At 42.6% G+C, this 19,833-nt stretch overlaps 1 protein-coding gene and 1 long non-coding RNA gene across 5 annotated transcripts; one reads left to right on the forward strand and one right to left on the reverse strand.

Annotated features, from left to right (window-relative positions):
- Positions 1-1,934: 1,934 nt before the first annotated feature.
- Positions 1,935-4,294, reverse strand: LOC130536482 (uncharacterized). Its single transcript, XR_008953356.1, has 2 exons — positions 4,035-4,294; positions 1,935-2,250 (listed from the first exon to the last, which is right to left on the reverse strand). It is a non-coding gene; the product is annotated as an uncharacterized LOC130536482 (long non-coding RNA).
- Positions 4,295-4,357: 63 nt separating this feature from the next.
- vps9d1 (VPS9 domain containing 1) lies at positions 4,358-18,283 on the forward strand. 4 transcript variants are annotated; one of them, XR_008953342.1, is made up of 18 exons: positions 4,359-4,489; positions 5,276-5,348; positions 5,814-6,017; positions 6,162-6,333; positions 6,634-6,745; positions 8,146-8,208; positions 8,517-8,569; positions 8,656-8,743; positions 8,864-8,949; positions 9,036-9,181; positions 9,407-9,751; positions 9,929-10,058; positions 10,663-10,868; positions 11,596-11,680; positions 13,351-13,455; positions 15,043-15,156; positions 16,370-16,513; positions 16,663-16,785. XR_008953342.1 is itself a non-coding variant. In XM_057052319.1 (17 exons), exons 1-16 carry the CDS (start codon positions 4,397-4,399, stop codon positions 15,149-15,151), a joined length of 2,070 nt encoding a protein of 689 aa, XP_056908299.1. In that variant the 5' UTR covers positions 4,359-4,396; the 3' UTR covers positions 15,152-15,156; positions 16,663-16,819. The 4 variants fall into 4 exon arrangements, 3 of the variants coding, with proteins under 3 accessions (XP_056908300.1, XP_056908299.1, XP_056908298.1); XM_057052319.1 differs by lacking the exon at positions 16,370-16,513 and having other exon boundaries at positions 16,663-16,819; XM_057052318.1 differs by lacking the exons at positions 15,043-15,156; positions 16,370-16,513 and having other exon boundaries at positions 16,663-18,283.
- Positions 18,284-19,833: the final 1,550 nt, after the last annotated feature.

Here is a 19,833-nt window from a genome sequence, read left to right on the forward strand (position 1 = left end):
AGCCGCTAACTTCGCTAACGTTAGCAGGTTAGCCGGAGAGAACAGCTACGTTGTACAATGACAAGACGTTTGTATTGATATAAAATAATAGCGTCTAGGAAAACCTACCAGCAGAGTAGGTTAGTTTAAGAAAACGATACACATGTTTTTGATGCAACAATGTCAGCTATCCAGTGAAACAGTTCCCACGACGATGGTGCCAGTTGTAAACATTAGATCCCGGAAGTGCTCCTGGGCAAACTGCGGGGGGGGAAATGGGCAGCGCCGCCTACAGGATATAACGGGAATTGAACACTAAAACGGCCCTACAATTACCGTAGATGTGAGGAATGTTTTAAAAATCTATTTTTTTAATTTAAAATTACACCAGTTATCAGAGAAGAAATAAAGGGTTATATATTTAGCCAAATCAACTTATATGTGTAATTTGTGACAGTAACAACAGATCGGTTGTTTTAAGACATGAATATACATCATACATCAAATATAGTAAATCACTATCATCACTACCTTAAGATTCCCAAATGGCTTGAGGGCTGCCAGCTCAAAACATATGAATAAACAAATCAAGAAATCAAAAGCATACAATATTCACGCAAAAAAACAATAATCATAACTTTAGGACAAGTACTTGTAAAGGAATGTATTCATGTTTCATTGTCAAAGTGACATTTATTTTTTGCAAATGAGCATGTCACAATTTCATTCAACAAAAAACAGAACTCAAATTGTTTTTCCCAATACCTGAGATTGTCAACTCCAACTTTGAATCTGATTTAATCAATGAGCAATGATCAATTGACCAGGTGACATGGAGTTTTACTAAAACACTGTAGTGAGAAACCTGGCATTCCATGTTGAACTAGTTTGCTGTATTCTGGTGTGTATTTTGTCACTGCCACTCTCAGATGTGAATCAGTTAGGCCCGATCGGTGTATTTTTTATAAAGTTCATATTGGAAAAGGCTGATTCACAGAGATATGTGGATCCCAAAAGACAAGCAACCTTCATAGCTGCTGTGCAGATAGATTTGTACTTTTCCATGTCCACTAGGTTCCAAAAGTTTAGGCTACTCCCATGTGCTTTGAGGTTCAGGTCATTTTGCAAAGTTATTGTTTCCATTCCCACCTGCCCTGCATCCAAGGTGAAGGTGGTTGTACTTAGGTTCTCAGCTGTGCCTGTAGTGTCCACTGACATAGGACACCTAGACTATGATTCCAAGACAATTGGACAGAGCTCTGACTTGTCTTCCTGTAATGGAGGTCGTTCAATTTAAAAATACAAAGAACAGGTCAACCAGTTCCAGTAGTAATGACTATACTGAATATACACACTGGTAATTACAGTGAGGTTAAACCGAATGATTAGGTGATTAAAGAAAGCATTTTAAGAATTACACGATGTTTGACAGCTTCACGCGGATTAAAATACACCACTGAAAACACGTTTGGTGAAATGTGGAACAAGAGAATTGATGCGGTTTGTTGAGCATCGAGCTGATTCTAGTTAAAGGAAGTGTAATCCTACGAAGCAAACGGGTCTAAATAAGTCACTCATAGTTTCTCATGGCAGTTTGAGGGTCTTATGAGCAAGAAGTTCTTTTTATTGCTTCAGAAGAGGAACGCGACTAGAACAGAATCCTACCAGTGTTTTGGTTGTTGGTTTCTGCTTTTATTTTAAGTTGAGTGTTTGTTTGTGTATTTGTGCATGTCAACACAAACATTTTTAATTTCCAAATAGCTAAAACAATGAATTCCACGTTCCAAAAGTATTTGGAATATTTGTTTTGACTCCTTCTTGTAATCTTTCACAAATTTGGTCAGTTTAGATTGTGATTTAATAAATAATTTATTAACCTTTTGGTGATTTTTGGTCCTTAGACTTCTGTACATGCTTGTGAATGAGCAATAAAAGACATAAATCTGCCCTTTGGATGTTAGTTCAATATCTTTTATATTCGTAAAATATAACGGTATAACACAAATAACCAAAGAATATATCAAAACTCCCACATTTGTGTTGTTTTCTCTGATTCTGCTCATTGTGGGAGGAAGAACAATTCACCACATTTGCATGTAGATAAGATCAGTGCTGAGGACCTTGTTTTTATCTGTGGCATCTTGTCCCTCTGAGTACATCAGCTTATATTTCTAACATTTGCCGCGCGTCGAGGGGAAATTCTGTTATCTGATCGATCATGGAACTCTCACATCCGCGTTGACTGTGCTTATAAGGACGTCGATGATTCAACTGGAACAGAGAGAAGATAATCATCATCATCATCATCATCATCATCCTCCTCATCGTCGTCGGTGTCTGCTGAGTTATGAAGACTGTCTGCTTGGTTGTGGCTCTGCTGCTGGTCACCATCTGCTGCGTCAGCGCCATGCGTGAGTGGCCTCTGGTTCATCTCTGTCTCATATTATAACGCTGATATTTAAAATCGTCTTTTTCAATTGGCTGTCCTAAAGCTAAAGCTATGGATCCAATTGCCTCGCCTACAAAGTGCTGCCTTGGGTTTAGCGAAGGTAGACTGCCTGCCCAAAATGTGCGCGACATCTATAAAACCCATCAGGGCTGCAGGAAAAAGGCCTTCGTGTAAGTTGCTCTGTTCCTTTTCTGTCATTTTTTCCCCTTCTGACCACGTTAACAAAAATCTATTTGATATTTTTTTCCCCACAGGCTCCAAATGTCTTTGTTAAATATATTGACCCCCCAACCACCACGGAGGCTAATTCCATCTTCTCTTTCTGTATCTTCTGTAGCATCAAAATGAAGAGGGGAGAGTTCTGCTACGACCAGAGAAACGAGTGGGCTCTGAACCTCTACAGTCAGTTCCACAGCCCTCCGACGAGTCACCACTGAACCTGCACTTTTAAATAAATATTTGATAAGTAAATGTGGTAACCTAGTAAACCAACGTTTACCATTGCTGATTTAATGCTTTCTGTGCTGGTGCATCATTATCTAGCTCACAGCTTCTCTCTTGGCTCAGAAAATTGTTGTTTGTCCACCAACAACATGATACTGATGGAAAAGCTCTTAAATAAAGTGCATTTCTTAATTTCACTGAATACGTTCAATGACTACGATAATTAGGATGAATTATAGCACTACGGCCAGACAGAGGAGCCAGTCAGCCTCTTCTCCAAACGCCTGTCTTTGAAATCTAGGAGAGGAGAGCCTAAATATAAGCCCAAATAAATAACAGTACATTAAATCATTTGTTAATATTTGTGAACGGACAATGAATTCTGCATTAATTGAGCAGATTCAATTAAGTTTAGGTTTCACAGTTAAGTTGTATGAAGAATTGATGCTATAATTGATTGATAATGGTTGTAAATACTCAAATAGCATTGATTGCTAATTGGTTATTATTATTATGTTAAACAACTGCTATTAATAACTTTATGGTGTATGTTAAAGGTCTCATCATGTCCACTTGATACTTTATGGTGTGAAATATGCAAATTGCACACAGACATACTGTACATTCTCAGCAACATTAACATACAGCAAACCTACACACTAGCAAACCTGGCTGCAGTATCACACTTATGAAGCTTCCCCGGTGGCTACAAGGCAGATTTTGAGGGGGTTTTGGTTTCAGTCTCGCCGTCGTCTGCATTTATTATCTGTATCATGGCAAATATCAGTGTACATGTTTGGGTGCATATCTATGTGGGCTTATATATGAACGAATGGATGTATGACTTTTTTCTTCTTCTCTTTTTTCTTTCATACTTTTCCTAAGTTGTTGGTGTTTGTTGGTGGTGTAGTCCTGGTCTCTTTTTTCTTTTGGGGGCTTGTTTGGTAGTTGTTTATTTGTTTGTCTTGTGATCGTTGCAGTCAGGTCCGCCTTTCATTTATAAAATAAATTCTTAATACTCATCGCGATAGGGGATGAGCTCAAATTGTCGACTCATCCTGACAAAGCAGAACTGTCACAACTGTCACAAAAACACACACTGCTGGAGAGGACACGGGAAAGAAACAAGAAAAATTAAAGAATTATAAAATACACTCCACACCATGGTACCATAGGATTCGGTGACGTAATCCTCAATGGAACTTCTTGTGTTCGGTTTAGATTCTTGCTGTTTCTTAGCTAATCCTGTTGCATCCATCAAATCCAGCTCCCCTCAGCATCTCATCGAGCTGCATCTCTGACGGAATCCCCCAACTTGAACCCTGTCTGACATGGGAAACTCGTGGGGCAATAGGAGAGGGTGAAAGAATGAGGCATCAAGCGGGACAGCAGTGGCCGGAGAGGCATCTGCACTCGGGCCATTTCCCACCTCGGCCAGCAGGGGGCAGCATAGCCGCTCTTGTTCTATTTACAATCTGCAGCTCGACCAGGAAGAGAAGCAGAAGAAGAGCATCCTGCATAACCATGGCAGCAGCCGACAGCGGGGCGAAGCCCATCCAAAATGCCATGAAAATGGCCAAAGTAGCCATTCAGCTGGATGGAGGAAACAAACATAAGGTAGGAAGCGTCGCGGTGCGGCCGCAGTCACAACACGGACGTCTTATCGCTGAGTAAACAGCCTGTCAATGGTGTAAACAGAGGGAGGGTGGGGGCTGATAGCTCCCGAAGCTGTCACTTCAGCATGTCTATGGTAAATAAACCCACAAATAGTAAACATACAGTAAACTTCTAGTGACTCTACGCTACTAGCTCTCTCTGCATTTATACTGTCATTCATTTTAAGTTCCTTCTTTAAACGATGCAGGATTATTTGTGTGGGTGTGTGTGTGTGTGTGTGTGGGTGTGTGTGTGAAGTGCACATGCAGACTCCCTTTTTGACAGCTGGTCGGACAAACCTAAAGTGCTCCAACATAGTGATTGATTGTTTTTTAACACACATTCTTTAAGCTAACTATGTCAAACCTGTTTAAATGTGACATTGCAACAATTATGGATGAGGACCTGTCCAAGTAGTGACAATAATTAGTGTCCGACCTCGTTTGTGGTGGAAGAGATTAACATGTTTGTCACATATTTTAATATATTGACAAGCTACACATATTAATGAGACCTTAGGTATTAATGTCCTGTGCAAAATCTAATTTATTCATTTTAATTTAAACGGGCAAGCATACTCGGGTGAAAATAAAGAAACTTTTATTTAGTTGGAGGCTCCAAGAAGTTTTACAAAAAGGTCTACGGATTTAGAATTGTCTTTAGTTGTATGATCAGCGATGTGTTCTAATATAACACCGTGACATGAACTTGTTTTTGCTGCTGATATTTTTACACCTATTTTTACAGGAAGCTTACTGTGAATACCTGCGAACGATCAACTACATTTCTTACGCACTTCTTGAGGAAGCTGCGTCACAAAGTAAGACTTTAGCAGTGGCGAACGTTACCAATGTTGAAGATACTTTGAAATGTTACATTGTAATATTTTGCTTTGTGTGTTCGTTGCATGATATGCCTTCCAAACCCATCGTTTCTGACTCAATAAAATAATTGATGGATATTTTAGAACAGTGTGAACTACGTGAGCTGGGGCTCATAAACTTTGTTGATGGAGGCTGCGTTGAACCCAGACAGGGAACTCAGAATGTTCAGGCTAGCCTAGAATAAACAGGAGATCTGGCTCCTTGATGTCTCCTCTCTAACTTGTTGGGAACAAAGGTCCTCAGTTTGCTGCTCTGCCTTAACCTTGGCCATCTTTGGAAAGAGGGGAGGGGGTGAGACACTCGCCCCCCCGTCCTGATAAGGTGTAGAGAGCTTTGAAGCCACAGCAGTAACATCCTGGATTTGTTTTCTTCGTAACTCTCACTTTTTGTGCCGCCCACAGAGGAGAGGGAGAGCGTAGCGTTGGAGGAGGAGCGGATGCTGCTGCTGGCTGAGCAGTGCCTGGAACGGGCTAAATCATTCATAGGGAAGAGTGCCGAGTCTCCTGACAGGACCACCTCCGTGTCACAGGGCTCTGCCTCTTCATCTGGCCAGTCAGAAGCCTTGTACTTGGATGTCCTCCCAGCAGCAACTGCTGCGGCCTCGGGTGAATAAGCCCCTTCTCCTTGAAACTGCTTTTGTAAAGTTGGAGTCTGCCCCTGGGGTCACAGACCAAAACTGACCAATGTGTGTTCAAGTGATTTTATCCTGTAAGCCAGTCATTACACCATTGTCTCTGTTTTCCCTTCAGCCGGCCCAGTCGCTCCGTCTGATACTCCTATTGACTCTGACAAAGACAGCAGCCCAACAATAAGTAGCGATCGCAGAGTCCTATCAGATGGTGGCAGAGTGCCTCCTCCTTTCATGCCTCCTGAAATCTTTCAGAGATTACAGACAGTAGAGTCACAGGACAGCAGTAAAAAGTAAGGGACCCTTTTTTTTAAATCAAGAAAGACAAACAGGACTGGAGTAGGTAGTTCTCTTCTCAGCGCTTCCTGAGTGGGTTCCAAATAGAATTAAAATGTTTTTACCCTCCAATAGGTTGAAAATGTTCCCCTCCTCTCTTCACATTCTACTTCTTTTATCCTTCAAAACTATTCCAGTAATCACCACACGCCAGTATTGAAGTATCGTCCTCACCATAGGCCAACATATCATAATCTACAGAGTGCTTTTTTTGATTTCTTTAAAAAAAAAATCTAACGTTGGTTTGCTGGTTCCAGAGAACTGACGCCCATCGAGGAAGCGTCACGCATCAACCAGAAGTTGAGAGCCAATTATGAGGCCCGATTGGCGAGACTCACACCTGGTCAGGCCTACCAGAAGACATCTTTGGTAATGTGTGTGTGTGTGTGTGTGTGTGTGTGTGTGTGTGTGTGTATTTATTCATTATTTATTTATTCACCGTAAAAGATATGTGTTGAAATTATTTCACACATCACAAAAAATAAACTAGTTTCATTGATTGTTCTATGATTTCGACTGTTGCTGGATAAAAGTATAGATGGCATTATAAAGAGCAACTCCATCATATTCAAAGTCATGTTTCCTGACAGTAAAAGACAAAAGTGGATAAGATAAAAAAAATGTTATAATAAAATAAAATAACATCCGATATATTGCTTAATATCTTACAATCTATTCAAGGACACTCATTGGTTTAATATTAGTTCTCTAGACACCACTATAAATATATACAGTATCTGATGTCACATATGGATCCTTTTATTACATCCCCCCACCCCCAATTGTTTTAGAATTACCGCTATGTTAATTTACAGAAAAACATTTTGTTGTGCAAATAATTTCCTCGTTAAAGATTGCGCAACTGTTGGAGCCACTCGATGTAACCTCCGTTTGACAGATTAGTTGCAACGACTGTCAGTGTTGTTTTGTTTGATTGGTCATTTTCTGTCAACGGTACGGGTTTAATTCGATTTCAATTCGATTTTGTCTGCACCCAAGGTGATTTTTCTGAGGGGGTGGGGGGGACTTGCTGCAGGTTGTCTGTGGTTGCGGCCCAGGTGGGAGTGGGCTCCAGGGCCTCTCGGTCGTGGTTGGTTTATTTAAGCCGAGCAAAGTGGTCACCTGGACGCACAAAGGTTCTGCTCCGCTCGTTAGTCAAACCTCCGCTCCGAGACAAACATGGTAAGCGGATGATTAACGGGTGATCGCGACTTTACGTCGGATTCCGATTTCCTCCTGTTCAATTCTGGCGCTGTCGGAGATGTTTTACTTCATGTTAACTCGTTATTTAGATAAGGAAAATGTTTCGTCATCAAGTGGAGCTCCGTGCCCACTGGAGGAAACTAAAGACGTTCCTAAAGGTAAAGTTTTATGAGCTTAATTGATAAAAGAATCAACCGGAGACGTTTAATATCGTCTTTTAAAGGGTTTTGACGGGCTAGTGTGGAGGTCGTTAAACTTTCAAATAACTTTTGAATGCGTTTAATTTAAATACAACATAGAAGCGAGCGATGACGTGGAGCAATCAATTAAAGCTCATTAGTGGATTAAAGCTTGATATTGTCCGTTTGGTCAGTGACTAAACTGCTTCTAAACTCATCACGTTGCTGCAACTGCAAGAAAAATGGTTATTAAAATTCCCCAGAAGCTGTATTCATTTCCATTCATTAGCTATTTAATGCCACAGAACACAATGTTTCACATTCATTTGCATTATTCTAAGTATTTTTTTTTAATTATTATCTTGCTCTTTTCTATTTTTCCCCCAGACACTGTCCCTCCAGAGGCAGATGATGGAGAACCTCATCATTGCCAAAGCCAGACAAGATGCTGTATCCCTCTGATAGTCTGATCACACTGGCGATTAGGTTTCATTTCATTGTAACATTTTCACCATTTTTTTATAACAGTGTAAAAAATGGAAAGTCATATAGAACCACTGCTTGATGTGACTTTCCATACTATTAGTTTCTTTATTAGCAAAGATATCTTCCACCTCTTTCTCCATCCTCCTCTCACAGCATTTCCTTTGTTATTTTTAAATCATTGTTCGAGTTGTAAAACAATTTTGTGAAGACAAATTGTCGATTCCCATGAGAACTACTGTATTTGGATGGTTCCTTGACGCATTAAAAAACAGCTGCAGCGAAAGATGGAGGAGAGAAGACTACGGCTACAGGAGGAGGCCAACAGGTACTATTACAGCTGCCAAGAAGTCGCGTCTTTATTGCGGAGGGATTTTTCTCGATGTGCAGATTTCTTTATTTGTTTGTCACCAGGAGATTCGCTGCATCCGGCAGCGTGACCGCAGAGGAGCAGGAGCAGCGGATTCTCTACACCAACGTTCTGGAATACGAACAAGATCACGTAAGTTTGACGAGCTGCTGAAGAACATGTTTTTTTACAGACCCCGAGAATACGTTTTGCATTTCATTGGCTATTGAATCCTTTACTCTTATTGAATTTTCTGTGTGCTTTGCTCTTTAGGATTGGCCCAAACAGTGGAAAGTCAACATAAGAAAGAATCCCGAGGACACCTCATTAGTGTCCGGCCTCGTGTCCTACCTGCTCAGGTAAGTGATTTCAGCACAAACTTTTTCTTGTTGCCACGAGGCTGGAATTGGGTGGATAAATCATCCAATATTCACTATGCCCCCAGCCAGTCTGACCACCCTGTGGTGAAGCTTCTGAGGAGACACCAGTACCGAATTTACAACAGGTTGTACCCCATTGTCAGCAAAGGCCTCCCAAGGAGCCCGGCCCCGTCGTTGCAGTCATCTCGCAGCACTCCCAGTTTTCATCGAGGTGGGCTGCTGTTACATTTATGTCTAGAGGAATAAAATGGTATTCATTTTTAACGTAGTGTTCTTCACACCTTGATATTGGCAGCCATGAACAGATCTAGGAGCTGTATTAGCACCACCACAAGAAGCCACGGCATTAGAATCCGCTATTTGATTATCAAACATGAACGTTTGCTCTCATGAATTGTATAAATTTGCTTCATTGGAAATGTTGTGGACCTTACAGAAAGCCAGAGGAAGCCAGTCAGATCTGTAGATGGTAGTTTTGGGGGCCAGAGCTTCAGCACCGGCTCCTCTCCCTCGCTCTCTCATGAGCTTCACACCAATGACGATTATGAGCAAGGAGAGGAGCTTCATCAAGAAGTGGCTCGGGAGAATTCGTTTGAAGATCTGGAGCAGTTCCTGACCCAGTTGGACTGGGTGCCACCCCAAGGCAGTGCAGAGAACACCGGTTCAGAGGTGGAGCTGTTTGGTGATCAGGAGCAGGAGGAGGAAAACCTCCAGGAGCTGGAGATGAGGGCATTGAAGGAACACCTGAAGGCCATCGTCAAAGACATCCATATTGCTATTGGTGAGCCTTGAGGTTATTCTATAATGGATTTCAGGATGGAATATAGGGAGGGTCGATGACTGAGACCGTAATAATCAAATATTTGAGCCACTTGCATTCAAGTGCCACCATCTATGAGTTTGTAGAAGCTTAATATAATACTTAATATACTGACCTGAAGTGTTTTTGGATTTTCAGACCAACTTCTGTCGCTGTGTTTGCTCTCATTTGAGAGTCTGAACACAGCGAGGTCCAAAGACCTGTGTCTGGCCAGCATAGAAGAAGCCTTCTTCGCCCCTCTGTGGACTGCTCTGGTGGCGCTTTTCCGGTACTGAAGACAAAACCTTTTCTATTTGAAAGCCCAGAAATTGGGTTATGGAATGAGCTTAACTTCAGCTGGCACTTTATTAGCTGAATTCATGACAAAAATCACAGTGGGCCTCTTGACATTTCTTAAAATTAGAATCCGTGAGGGTCCTCCAGATAAACTGGCAACTAATTTATTATGTGCTTTATTTTGGGTTTTTTTGAGGAAAAATAGAAGGAAAGGAACCGTATAAATTCTATACACACGTTAAATGCTGCTGAGGAATCTTAAAATGCAGGATGTGGTGTGATATTATGGTGCCAATCTATCAGAAATGACATTATAAACTTTAATATGAAAATGTTGTTTTCAACTATAAATGAAGGATTGGCTTCAATTGTTATGTATAGTTTCTGAAGATCTTTCACCTGTGGCCAGTATGAGGCAGTGCTGCACCATTTCTTTAAATATCTCTATGGAAAGTATGAAATTTAATGTTAAATGCATGAAACCATGTTTTGTTTGTTTTTAAAAGCAGCGTTGCATAGAACTCCTAGCTGAGCTCATGTGCTAACGGTCCAAACAAAGTTTTAACGGGTTAAACCAAATGCGTTTATTTCCCCAGGAAGGTCTACATGGACAGAGAGCAGGCCTACGAGATCAGTGCCAAGTTGTACCAGGACGCATCACCTGGAGATGTTGGCGTCCCTTTGAAATTGTTCCCCCAAGAACCCGGGGCGCTCCAAGGTTCCTACCCCTACGAATCAGCTGTACAGGAGCTTCGGCTCCTCACCACAGATCGTTGTCCTCAGAGAAAGTTGGAATGCATTGGTGAGTCCCCAAGTGTAATTTTAACTTGAGTCCCAATAACCTGTTTTTAACTAGGTTTGTTTGCTACGATGCTTTTTGTTTCTTTGAACTGGCAGAACGGCAACTAAAACTGGGGAAACGCCAAACTGTTGGTCCACTTGCATAATCTATTCTAGTATCCTGGTTCATATTCTATATTCTATGTATGTATATTTACTATGTGGTCTGTAATATGAATGCTTTTAATGGGAAAATTCAACTCCCAAAAATGAAATTAGGCGTAAATCCTTGTTTGTGCAGATGTGTAAAAGCCATTTTGGTGGTTAAACGGTTGCTTCTCGTGTTGAAGAAAGATTTTCTGAAGTTAAATCGGTCACTGTTGTAGCACAACAACGTGGCTCCAGCACAAGAGGAAGAGGCAGTTGCACAAGTGGATTCCCAGAATTGCTGCTAGCCTCCAACAATCATCGTTACCCCTCACTAATCATCCAAATCAATTCCACTTTCCCCGAGTCTCGTGCTCCCTCAGTGAACCGCGGTTTGGGGTCAAGATGACTTTTGGCACAGCCAAGCGCCACTAAAGTGCTTTTGGGCTGTTTATCGCTGTTACCAATTTCGTTAGATGGAGAATCAAGATGGCAGTTGTTCCGAGCTGCTTTGGGTCAAAGGTCATTGGCCCAGCAAAGCTTCGATAGACTTGTGTCCTGAGTGAGGCGCAGGCTAATTTCTCTCTGTCCTTTTGTCTCAGTCAGGACGTTACGGCTGATCTGCGCCTGCGCTGAAGACTACAGCTCTCTGAATGAGGTGGAATCCACGCCGAAAACTGCTGCCATGTGAGTGAATTAACTACATAAATTGTCAACTCGCGGGTCCGGGCACCGCTCAAAAATTTCAGAAATGTTTTTTTTTCTGCATAAACCCCCTCTAGAAGGGACGATTCGGTCTCACTGTCCAGTCATATTATCCAAATGTAACTTTGTAGACTCTCTGCCTCAGCAGCTATCCTGTCAGGATTCATCAGTCCTCCACTAACCCTCACACAGCAGGGACTCCCCTGGCTCCGTCGCCCCCCTGTTGAGTGTCTCTTCCCGACTAGGCCAGAAAGTGGGTCGTCCTGTCTGGGTTTGGGAGTGATGAGGTCCTAGCAAGGGGCTTGAGGAAGAGTACAAAAGAGTGAGGTTTCTGAGGATTGCTCAGTGTTAAAGACTTAGTTTGCCCATGGTGGGAAATATAACATTGAACTTGCTTGTAACTTTTGAACTGTTTGCCTCAGTCATGAACAATATGAGCAATACAAGGAAAATGGGGAAATGATTTAGCACCTTATGAGCTCTGCCATATTTGATGGGGCCGCTGCTTATTATCGTATGTGTTGTCCTGGCTCTGAATCGTCCGTCATCATCAGGAGATGATGATCTGGTTCAACCTCACTCCTTAGGCACTGCAGTGGAAATGTTTAGCATCATTGGACTGTTGGGTACAGTTAGATTATGTTAAATGACCAATGCTTTAAAAGGTTTTGATGTATTTGTGCACATTATATCGGAGTGTTTGATTGTAAAAATCACTTGAAGGCAGATCACAATCGCTGACTCACTCACGTAGTACTGAGGTTTTTAAAATTCAGTATGGATAAAAATGGTTGCCTGTTCAGCTTTTCTGTTGTTTATGTCCAATTATTGGTCTGTAATCTTTAATTTCTTACCCACAAACATGCTGTATTGTGGTAACAGTTTATCCAACAGAATTTCCTTTTTCTGTTCATTGTCCTCGACCCACTGAGCTCATTTATCAGCTGCTTTTGTTCACAAGTCTGTTTTTGCTCGCTCTTATTGTGGTCTTATTGGTCACCACTCTGTCTCCTATAGATTTACCTTTGCATGCATAAACTTACATGTCAGTTGATGCACTTTCCTGGTCCGTATTGTTGGCAAAAACAAAATAGTTTGCAAACTCTGGCTTCATCTGTCCGATCTAAATGGAATTGCATGTGGAAAGAGTACATTGAAGTCTTGGAATGCAGAGGCTATATAGGATGATGGATGTGTGTTTACAGTAGGGAGGTCGGATTATAATTTGGGTTTACACATGTTTGTGTGGGAGGTTCAGCTCCCAGCCGAAACACGAGCCTCTCTGCCCCCTCCAGAACCTGCCAGGGTTGAATATCCAGTTGCATACAGCTGGGTCAGTTGGAGGCCAGCAACCACCTTCTCACGCAAGCGGGCAGGAAAGCAGTTAGCCCTGCGTGTGAGCTCCCATAAACAAACGGTCACTGTCTGCACACAAGGAGAATGCTATCAGCCTGCCATCATCTCCAGGCAGGAATTCGTCCTCCCAAAAGATCTCCCCAAACACGCATCCATTAGGAGCTCCAATTGATTTGGATTCCTCTCAGTCTCCTGGGAAGAACGGGTGGTCAAACTTCGTAAATGTCACTCTGTTTACCGACAGATGTTTACTTGTATTTTCCTCTCTTACAAAGCTTTCTGCTCTCGTCCCGCAGCGGTGCCGATGACCTGTTGCCCATCCTGTCCTTCGTGGCTCTGCAGTGCCGGTGTCCTCAGTTGGTGTCTGAATGTGCCGCCTTGGAAGAGTTCATCCATGAAGGGTGAGGAAAAATAATGCTTGGTTTCTTCAAGCAACACAAATACTTGAGTACCTTATTTTCCCCACCCCCATTACATTCACGTTTCAGAATTCTACGCCTGCTAAAATGCCTTAAAATGGACTCCAGAACTTTTATCTGCCTTATAAAAATGAGAGCTGAGCTCATACCAGCTGAAGACTGCATCTTCTGGTGTCGGTTGTCCGTCTCGGACTGATCAACTCGGTGTGGTTTGAAGTATTTTACATAGTAAAGTAGTTCTGGAACTTCACTTTAAAATGAAAAATTCATTTCACAACACTAATGACAACACTGTTGATAGAAGGATCAGAGATCTTTGTGTTTCAGTTTTACGGATAAAACTGAAACAAAGCTATAAAACAGCCCTAACATGACTTAATAAGACAGTTTTACTTGATTACATGTTTACCATCATTAATAATTAGGCTCTACTGTGCTTTTATGTCCCAATGTAACGTTTGTTGCCTTCTCTCTCTCTTATAACGATGATGTGTTTACATTTGTTAACATTTTTCTCCTGGCACTCCGGTTAGCTATTACAAATAACGTTACTAGATCCAGATGGTCGAAGAAAGACCAGCCTCCTCCAAATGGAGCTGGAGCATGAACACACCCCTCATAAGCCCAGAGAAGGGCAAATATTGTAAATGTGATCAAAGAGGCCCGGGGCTTTGGGAGCAGCTTGGAGAACATGGTAAAGATCACAGCAAAGAGAGCCGTCCTTGGTATCCTCGCAGGTAAAGGCCAGAAAATCCTCAGAGGAACATTCACTGCTATGGTTAACTATGGGTTCTCTGTCAGGGAATCTCTGGAATGAAGGATTTTGCATAGAGATGTATGAAGGGTTGACATGCTGCTGTTCCTACGTTTCAACGTCATATTGAATTGTCGTGTAATATAACTCGGGCGCCACAATGAAGAGATCATCAGTGTTATTCAGTCTTTTGTGTTCATTTGAAACCTTCATCTTTAAAGAAATGCAGCCTCACAAGCCAAGTGGCTTTAAGAAGGTAAAATAATCCCTAATTCATCCCGGATGGGGGGAATTTGCTCTGGAAACCTGTTGAACATATAAACACACGAAAGCATCACAAATGTAGCTGCGCTAAAGCTTTTTATAGGGATGAAGGAAGCCTTGACTAAAGCAATTATTGTGCTGATGTCATTCCAATCGGAACAGGTGAGCACGTCGCATTCCTTTGGTAAATAAAAGGAACAACTTGGATTTTACATGGAATATTCAGGCACAGCTGTTTTTATTACTCTGCTAGGACCTGTGGGATTTCACTTTGTCCAGAAACGACAGCTAACAGTCTTTAAGCTTCTCTCACCCACAGCACTATTTAAATCAGTGGGCAAATAGCAGGATTTTATTGGTCATGTTGCATTTCTGGGACTATTGTTCATCTTTTAATGCTTTTACGTTGGATGATACAGCATTTATGATTATTCACAGAATGTTTGGACAGTTTTATATTTCCTTTTGGTGACTAGGAAAACAAAATCATTGAGATTGTTTAGCCAGTTTTCTTCCACACCAGGTCAACTAACGCGTCCCTTCATTTCCAGCTATTTAATCGGAGAGGAAGGATACTGCCTGACCTCCTTGCGGAGCGCCTTGGCCTACGTTGAATCACTACACGCCATATCTGCTCTTCCCGCGCACAAGCTCACTTAAAAATGGTACGTTTCAACTCTGGTTTCATCTGAAGAAAACCTCTTTGACTGAACCTGTAAAAGCCGTTTCCCAGGTTTCACTCATCAAATGTTGTTGAAATTGGGATTCATTTAAACCGAATTTAGGGCCAGTTTGACAGTGTAGGAGATGATTGTGGCAGCGACGATGATTCTCCTGACGGATAAGTGGTTCACACGACGCGGCAGGTTAGGAAAAGTGACATCCTGAACCGGCAGATCCCAAAATTCCTTTCGACAGCTGCCGCGGCGTCTCAAATGGGATCCTACTGGATGGTCCGATACGGGTGAAAATGTGCTGTTCTTGTAGACTTGTTTGAGGCTCCTTCCTAGAAAGCTGCATTTCCTTTGCTCAAACCTTGCCCTCTGTCCTGGTGGCCAAATTATTCCATTTTAAGCTCACATTAGTCTTTGTCTACTCTGTCTCTGGCAAACATCTGGGCCGTGTTCAGAGTCTCAGAGCTCTCAAAGAGCTCCTAACCTAAAAATTATGAGCCATGAGTCTCAAAATTTGGACCCAAATCAATGCGTTGTTCGCTCTGCTTGTAATCACGAGCGCTGATTGTTACATATTGGATAAAGGCTCCACATTTATACAGATGCTTATGTGTGTATTTATGTAATGATATGGTTTTGGATAGAGTGTAAATAATCTAGTATCGCCGGTCAGTATAGGAGAATATATCTTCTTCCTCTCTCATTCACCCTCTTGTCCGTTTTTATCTTCGGAGCTCTCTTAAGGCCTAAGATGCTCGATGAGTAACTTTTATCCTACCGAGGTCGCCAACGGCTCCTTTTAATGCTGGGATTTGTGGATTCGTGCCCTGATGTTTAGACAGCTGATGTTGTGATGATGTGCTGCTGACGTGATGCAGCTCTGTGCCAGTTTAGCTACGTTCAGTGGGCTTAAATGTTGGGGCGTCCTAATTTATTCCTCGCCAAAAATGGCGTTTCAGAGACGGCTCTTCTGAAAGAAGGCCCGCTTCTGTCAAGAACTAGTGAAGAAGTTCTCCCTGCAGCGCTGGTACGTCGCCTCATTAGTGCCGGACTGTTGCTGGCGTTCGTCGTATAGTTGTGCTGCTCTCGTGCTACAGGAATTTAGGGCCCATTCTTAGTTTAATCCTTCCCTCCTGACAGCCTCGTTACTTCTAAATGTGATAAGATCCTTATCGTGTGGCTCGTCTGGGACGTCCTGATCTAGGAACGAAAACTGAGTTGACTTGCAGCAGGATTCACGATTGATTTCCCAGCGGAACCACACCGACCGGTGCTGCGTTCCATCCAGGGAGGAACACGGGAGGTTAAAGTTGCTCGATTTCCCTGTATCTACTGCTGCTTCCTTCAGGTGACGTGGGGAGAACTGTCAGGGCCGGTGTGTGTAACACGGCCTCTGTAGCAGCAACGCTCGGCTGTAGCCAGAAACCGCTGATTGCTACTTTACTGGTGTTTTGAGTTGAGTGTGCACGTGTTTAAACCCCCTCTCTTGTGTTGTAGGCTGGTCCACTCAGAAGACCCGTCAGCCGTGAAGGTGAAATCCACATTTGGTCCTGTGGTACTTTACGGACCAGCAGCTGCCCCCCTCCCCCGGCATTCTGTGCAAAAGCATGTATTTTTTTTGCAAGCGCACAGACACGCTGCACTTTTTCTTTTTCTTTTTTTTTCCCTGTTTCTCCATTTGGAGCGGAGCAGTAAACGACTGACCCAGTGGCTCTGAGTCTTTTCTAACCAGATCCCACTTGGGCTTTGCCAGGATCTCAGAACGTTACCGGATTATAAAGGGAGCTTTGTGTTGCTCATGTCTTTGGGAAGTGAAACAACCTGTTATATTGGTGACAAATTCAGTCCTTAACCTGTAGCTGAAGTCTTTGCAAATGTTGTCAGCTTTTATTTGACAGAAAAAGAGTCAAATTCTTTCAGCGGCGTTTCCAGGCTTTGTCCTTATTGCTGTGTGTCCGGAAAGCTTGAAGTGAGTTCCAAACATATGCACTTTAGGTGTTTAATAGTGAGGTTACACTGTGTGAGGGGTGCGGGACAGATGGCACTTTTCAGCTGTTTGGACATGTTGTCGCTGTAGACACGTAAAGACGCGTTTGCTGAGGTTCGATTCAGGCGAAACGGAAATGTGGTTTGGTAGTGATGATGTCACTGTTGCACTTTGTTAGGTGGGCCACTGCGTGTGTCTGGAAGCCTGCGGGTCTGGCTCGTAGGACACTCTGCGAGCCAAAGCCAGCAAGGCTAATCTGGCTAAAAAATATAAGCTTCCAAAGCCATCGTCGTAGGTTTGGAGCGTCAGTCGGGATATTTGGAAGCTAAATATCAAAGAAATCAGTCACATTTTCTAGTGTTCATAAAATATCCAATGTGCAGTAGTGAGGAATTGTTAGGCAGATGTGATGTGACTCTTAAACTATGTTTTATATTAAAATTTTCTCATCATTCAAATAGTTTTAAATCGCACCAAGACAGGAAAACAATGTTTTTTTGTTTTATTTACAAAGCTTGTTTTTCTTTCTTTTTTTTCTTTTTTTTTTTTTTTTTTTTTTAAAAGAGTGGATTGTTTTTAGACTTCCGATTGTGTGTTTGGCCCATAAATTTTCTGCCACTGTCCTGAAAAATGAGTCGGAAGAAGAAGGTTCTATTGTTGTAACGCCTTGAACGTCTGGAAGCCCACAGATCTGGAACACCTAAAATCTAAAGTGACTTCTTCAGGAGACGAGTGACACGCACCTTCTCGTATAACGTGAGCTTTGAAGATGCATCAGCCAGACTGCAAATGGGCTTCTTTTTTCTTTTTTTAAGGTGACATTTTGTTTTATTTTGATCTATTTTCTTAACGGAACTTTTACTGTTAGCCATGTAGGGGTTCCTCGCCACTTCCTGTGTTATTAGACCTCAAAAACAGATTTATCTTGTACGATTGTTTTATGTAATTGCAATAAAAATGATAAGATGCTGTGATATTTTTGCAAAGTGGATTAGACCACTACATGTATATATTTTGTTTGTAAACCGCTTTGTTTTGCACGATTTTAGAAGATAGTGCATTTCAGAGTTTTCCGGTGGATTGGAAGTGATTCTTTGAGAAATACGTCAATAAAGAGAAAAGAAATGTTGAGATCTTTCAGGCTGCGTCCTTTGGTCTGACTCTGCCTGCTCCTGAACTCTCGACCCCTGGGTTTAATACCTTTGGTAGATTCGAGTTTCACTGTTCCACAACCTAACGTGAGCTGAGATGTTTTTCTGGCCTATTTCTTTTTCTTTCCTCTGGCTGTCACTCGCCGTCGCTCGTCTGGGGAGATGATGCCGGAGTCCGCGACGGGCACATGGATGAATAGCAGCAGCAGAAAAGACAACATGCCACTTTCAATCAGTCACAGGACCCCCAGAAGCCACAACACCTCCCAGCGTGTCACCATCCCCTTGCTTTCATTTGCGTTCTCTCCCTTTGTGCTCCTCCTCCGCACTTCCAGTCCACTTACCTCATCGTCCTGCCAAACGAACCGGTGGCTGCTGTGTTCCCGGGTCCAGCCTGGGTCATCGGGGTCATCAGGGCCATCGCATCCAGGTTTACACAACCAACTCATTCATGACACTTTAACGTGTGTGTGGTGCAACAGGACTATTTCAGGGCTCTGAAGCTGAAGTAAGTGTGTGTTCTTAAATAGCAGATGTTCAGGGTTCCGTTCTGTTGGGGAACTGAGTTAATTAAATTATAAATAAGGCAGAATTCATTAGATAAAAATGGGGAAATGCCGTGTTTCCATCTGCATTAGGAAGTGTTGGAACCCCAGAACTGAAACAGGACTAAATACAGCTCTGATGTGTTGGTGAACTTGTCAAACAAGCATTTCATTTTTGATTCTAATCGTGTTGGCCCAACTTTTTAACATTTCCTCCCCCCGCTGATCCATCCTCAAACTGATCTAACGCGGTGTTGAAAACACAAGCTGGCCTAACCCTAACCCACAGAGTCAGAGTGTGTGTGTGTGTGTGTGTGTGTGTGTGTGTGTGTGTTTACATGTTTCCCTGTGAGCGTCCCGCGGCGGTTGTGCTGGAACACACCCTGGTGGAGATGGCGTGGCTTGAATTATGCCGACTAAACGTTCCTGTGTGGGATTGTGACTCATGTGGTTTGAGGTTGTTTTTAACTGTCTTCAGAAGCTGGAAACATCGACAGACGCATTTCTCTCATCCCACCACGGCTGCCAAGAACACCTCTTGCTTTTTCCCCCATGTGGCTTCAATCCTTCACATCTCAGCCAGTCGAATTAATGAGAAGCAGAGCGACACCGACTCTTTATCAACTGTGTTGTTGCCATTAACGAATGTCTCCGTGTCTATTGGATCACTTGTGAAGTAATCTGGGACCGTTAGTGGTCAGGGGCCCTCCAGAACCCACCCGCTACCTTTTAGTGTGCAGATATCCCGCCTGGTGTGTTTTCAGATGATTTCCTCACTGTGTGCTTAGAGAAACTCTTTTTTTCCACTGTAGTTTTCTCTCCTGCCTTGAATCAGTGTTTTTTCTCCTTTGATTCATTGAAGCCGCTCGTTCTGTCCCATTTTAACTGATGACCAGTCCGCCAGTTTCTCCTTCCTGTTATGTGGAGATGGGTCACCAGCAGAGTCAATGTGGTCACACGTGTTGATGTGTTGGACCATTTTTGC

The sequence above is a fragment of the Takifugu flavidus genome, chromosome 13, assembly GCF_003711565.1.
Source record: "Takifugu flavidus isolate HTHZ2018 chromosome 13, ASM371156v2, whole genome shotgun sequence".
NCBI classification, from domain to species: domain Eukaryota; kingdom Metazoa; phylum Chordata; class Actinopteri; order Tetraodontiformes; family Tetraodontidae; genus Takifugu; species Takifugu flavidus.

What these genes read in the sequence shown, in the direction of transcription:
- vps9d1 (XM_057052318.1), top strand. Translation starts at nt 4,397, where the DNA reads ATGGCAGCAGCCGACAGCGGGGCGAAGCCCATCCAAAATGCCATGAAA. An exon ending in CTCGTGTCCTACCTGCTCAG is followed by an intron (nt 8,950 to 9,035) that starts GTAAGTGATTTC and finishes CTATGCCCCCAG; the next exon opens with CCAGTCTGACCACCCTGTGG. An exon ending in ACGCCGAAAACTGCTGCCAT is followed by an intron (nt 11,681 to 13,350) that starts GTGAGTGAATTA and finishes CTCGTCCCGCAG; the next exon opens with CGGTGCCGATGACCTGTTGC.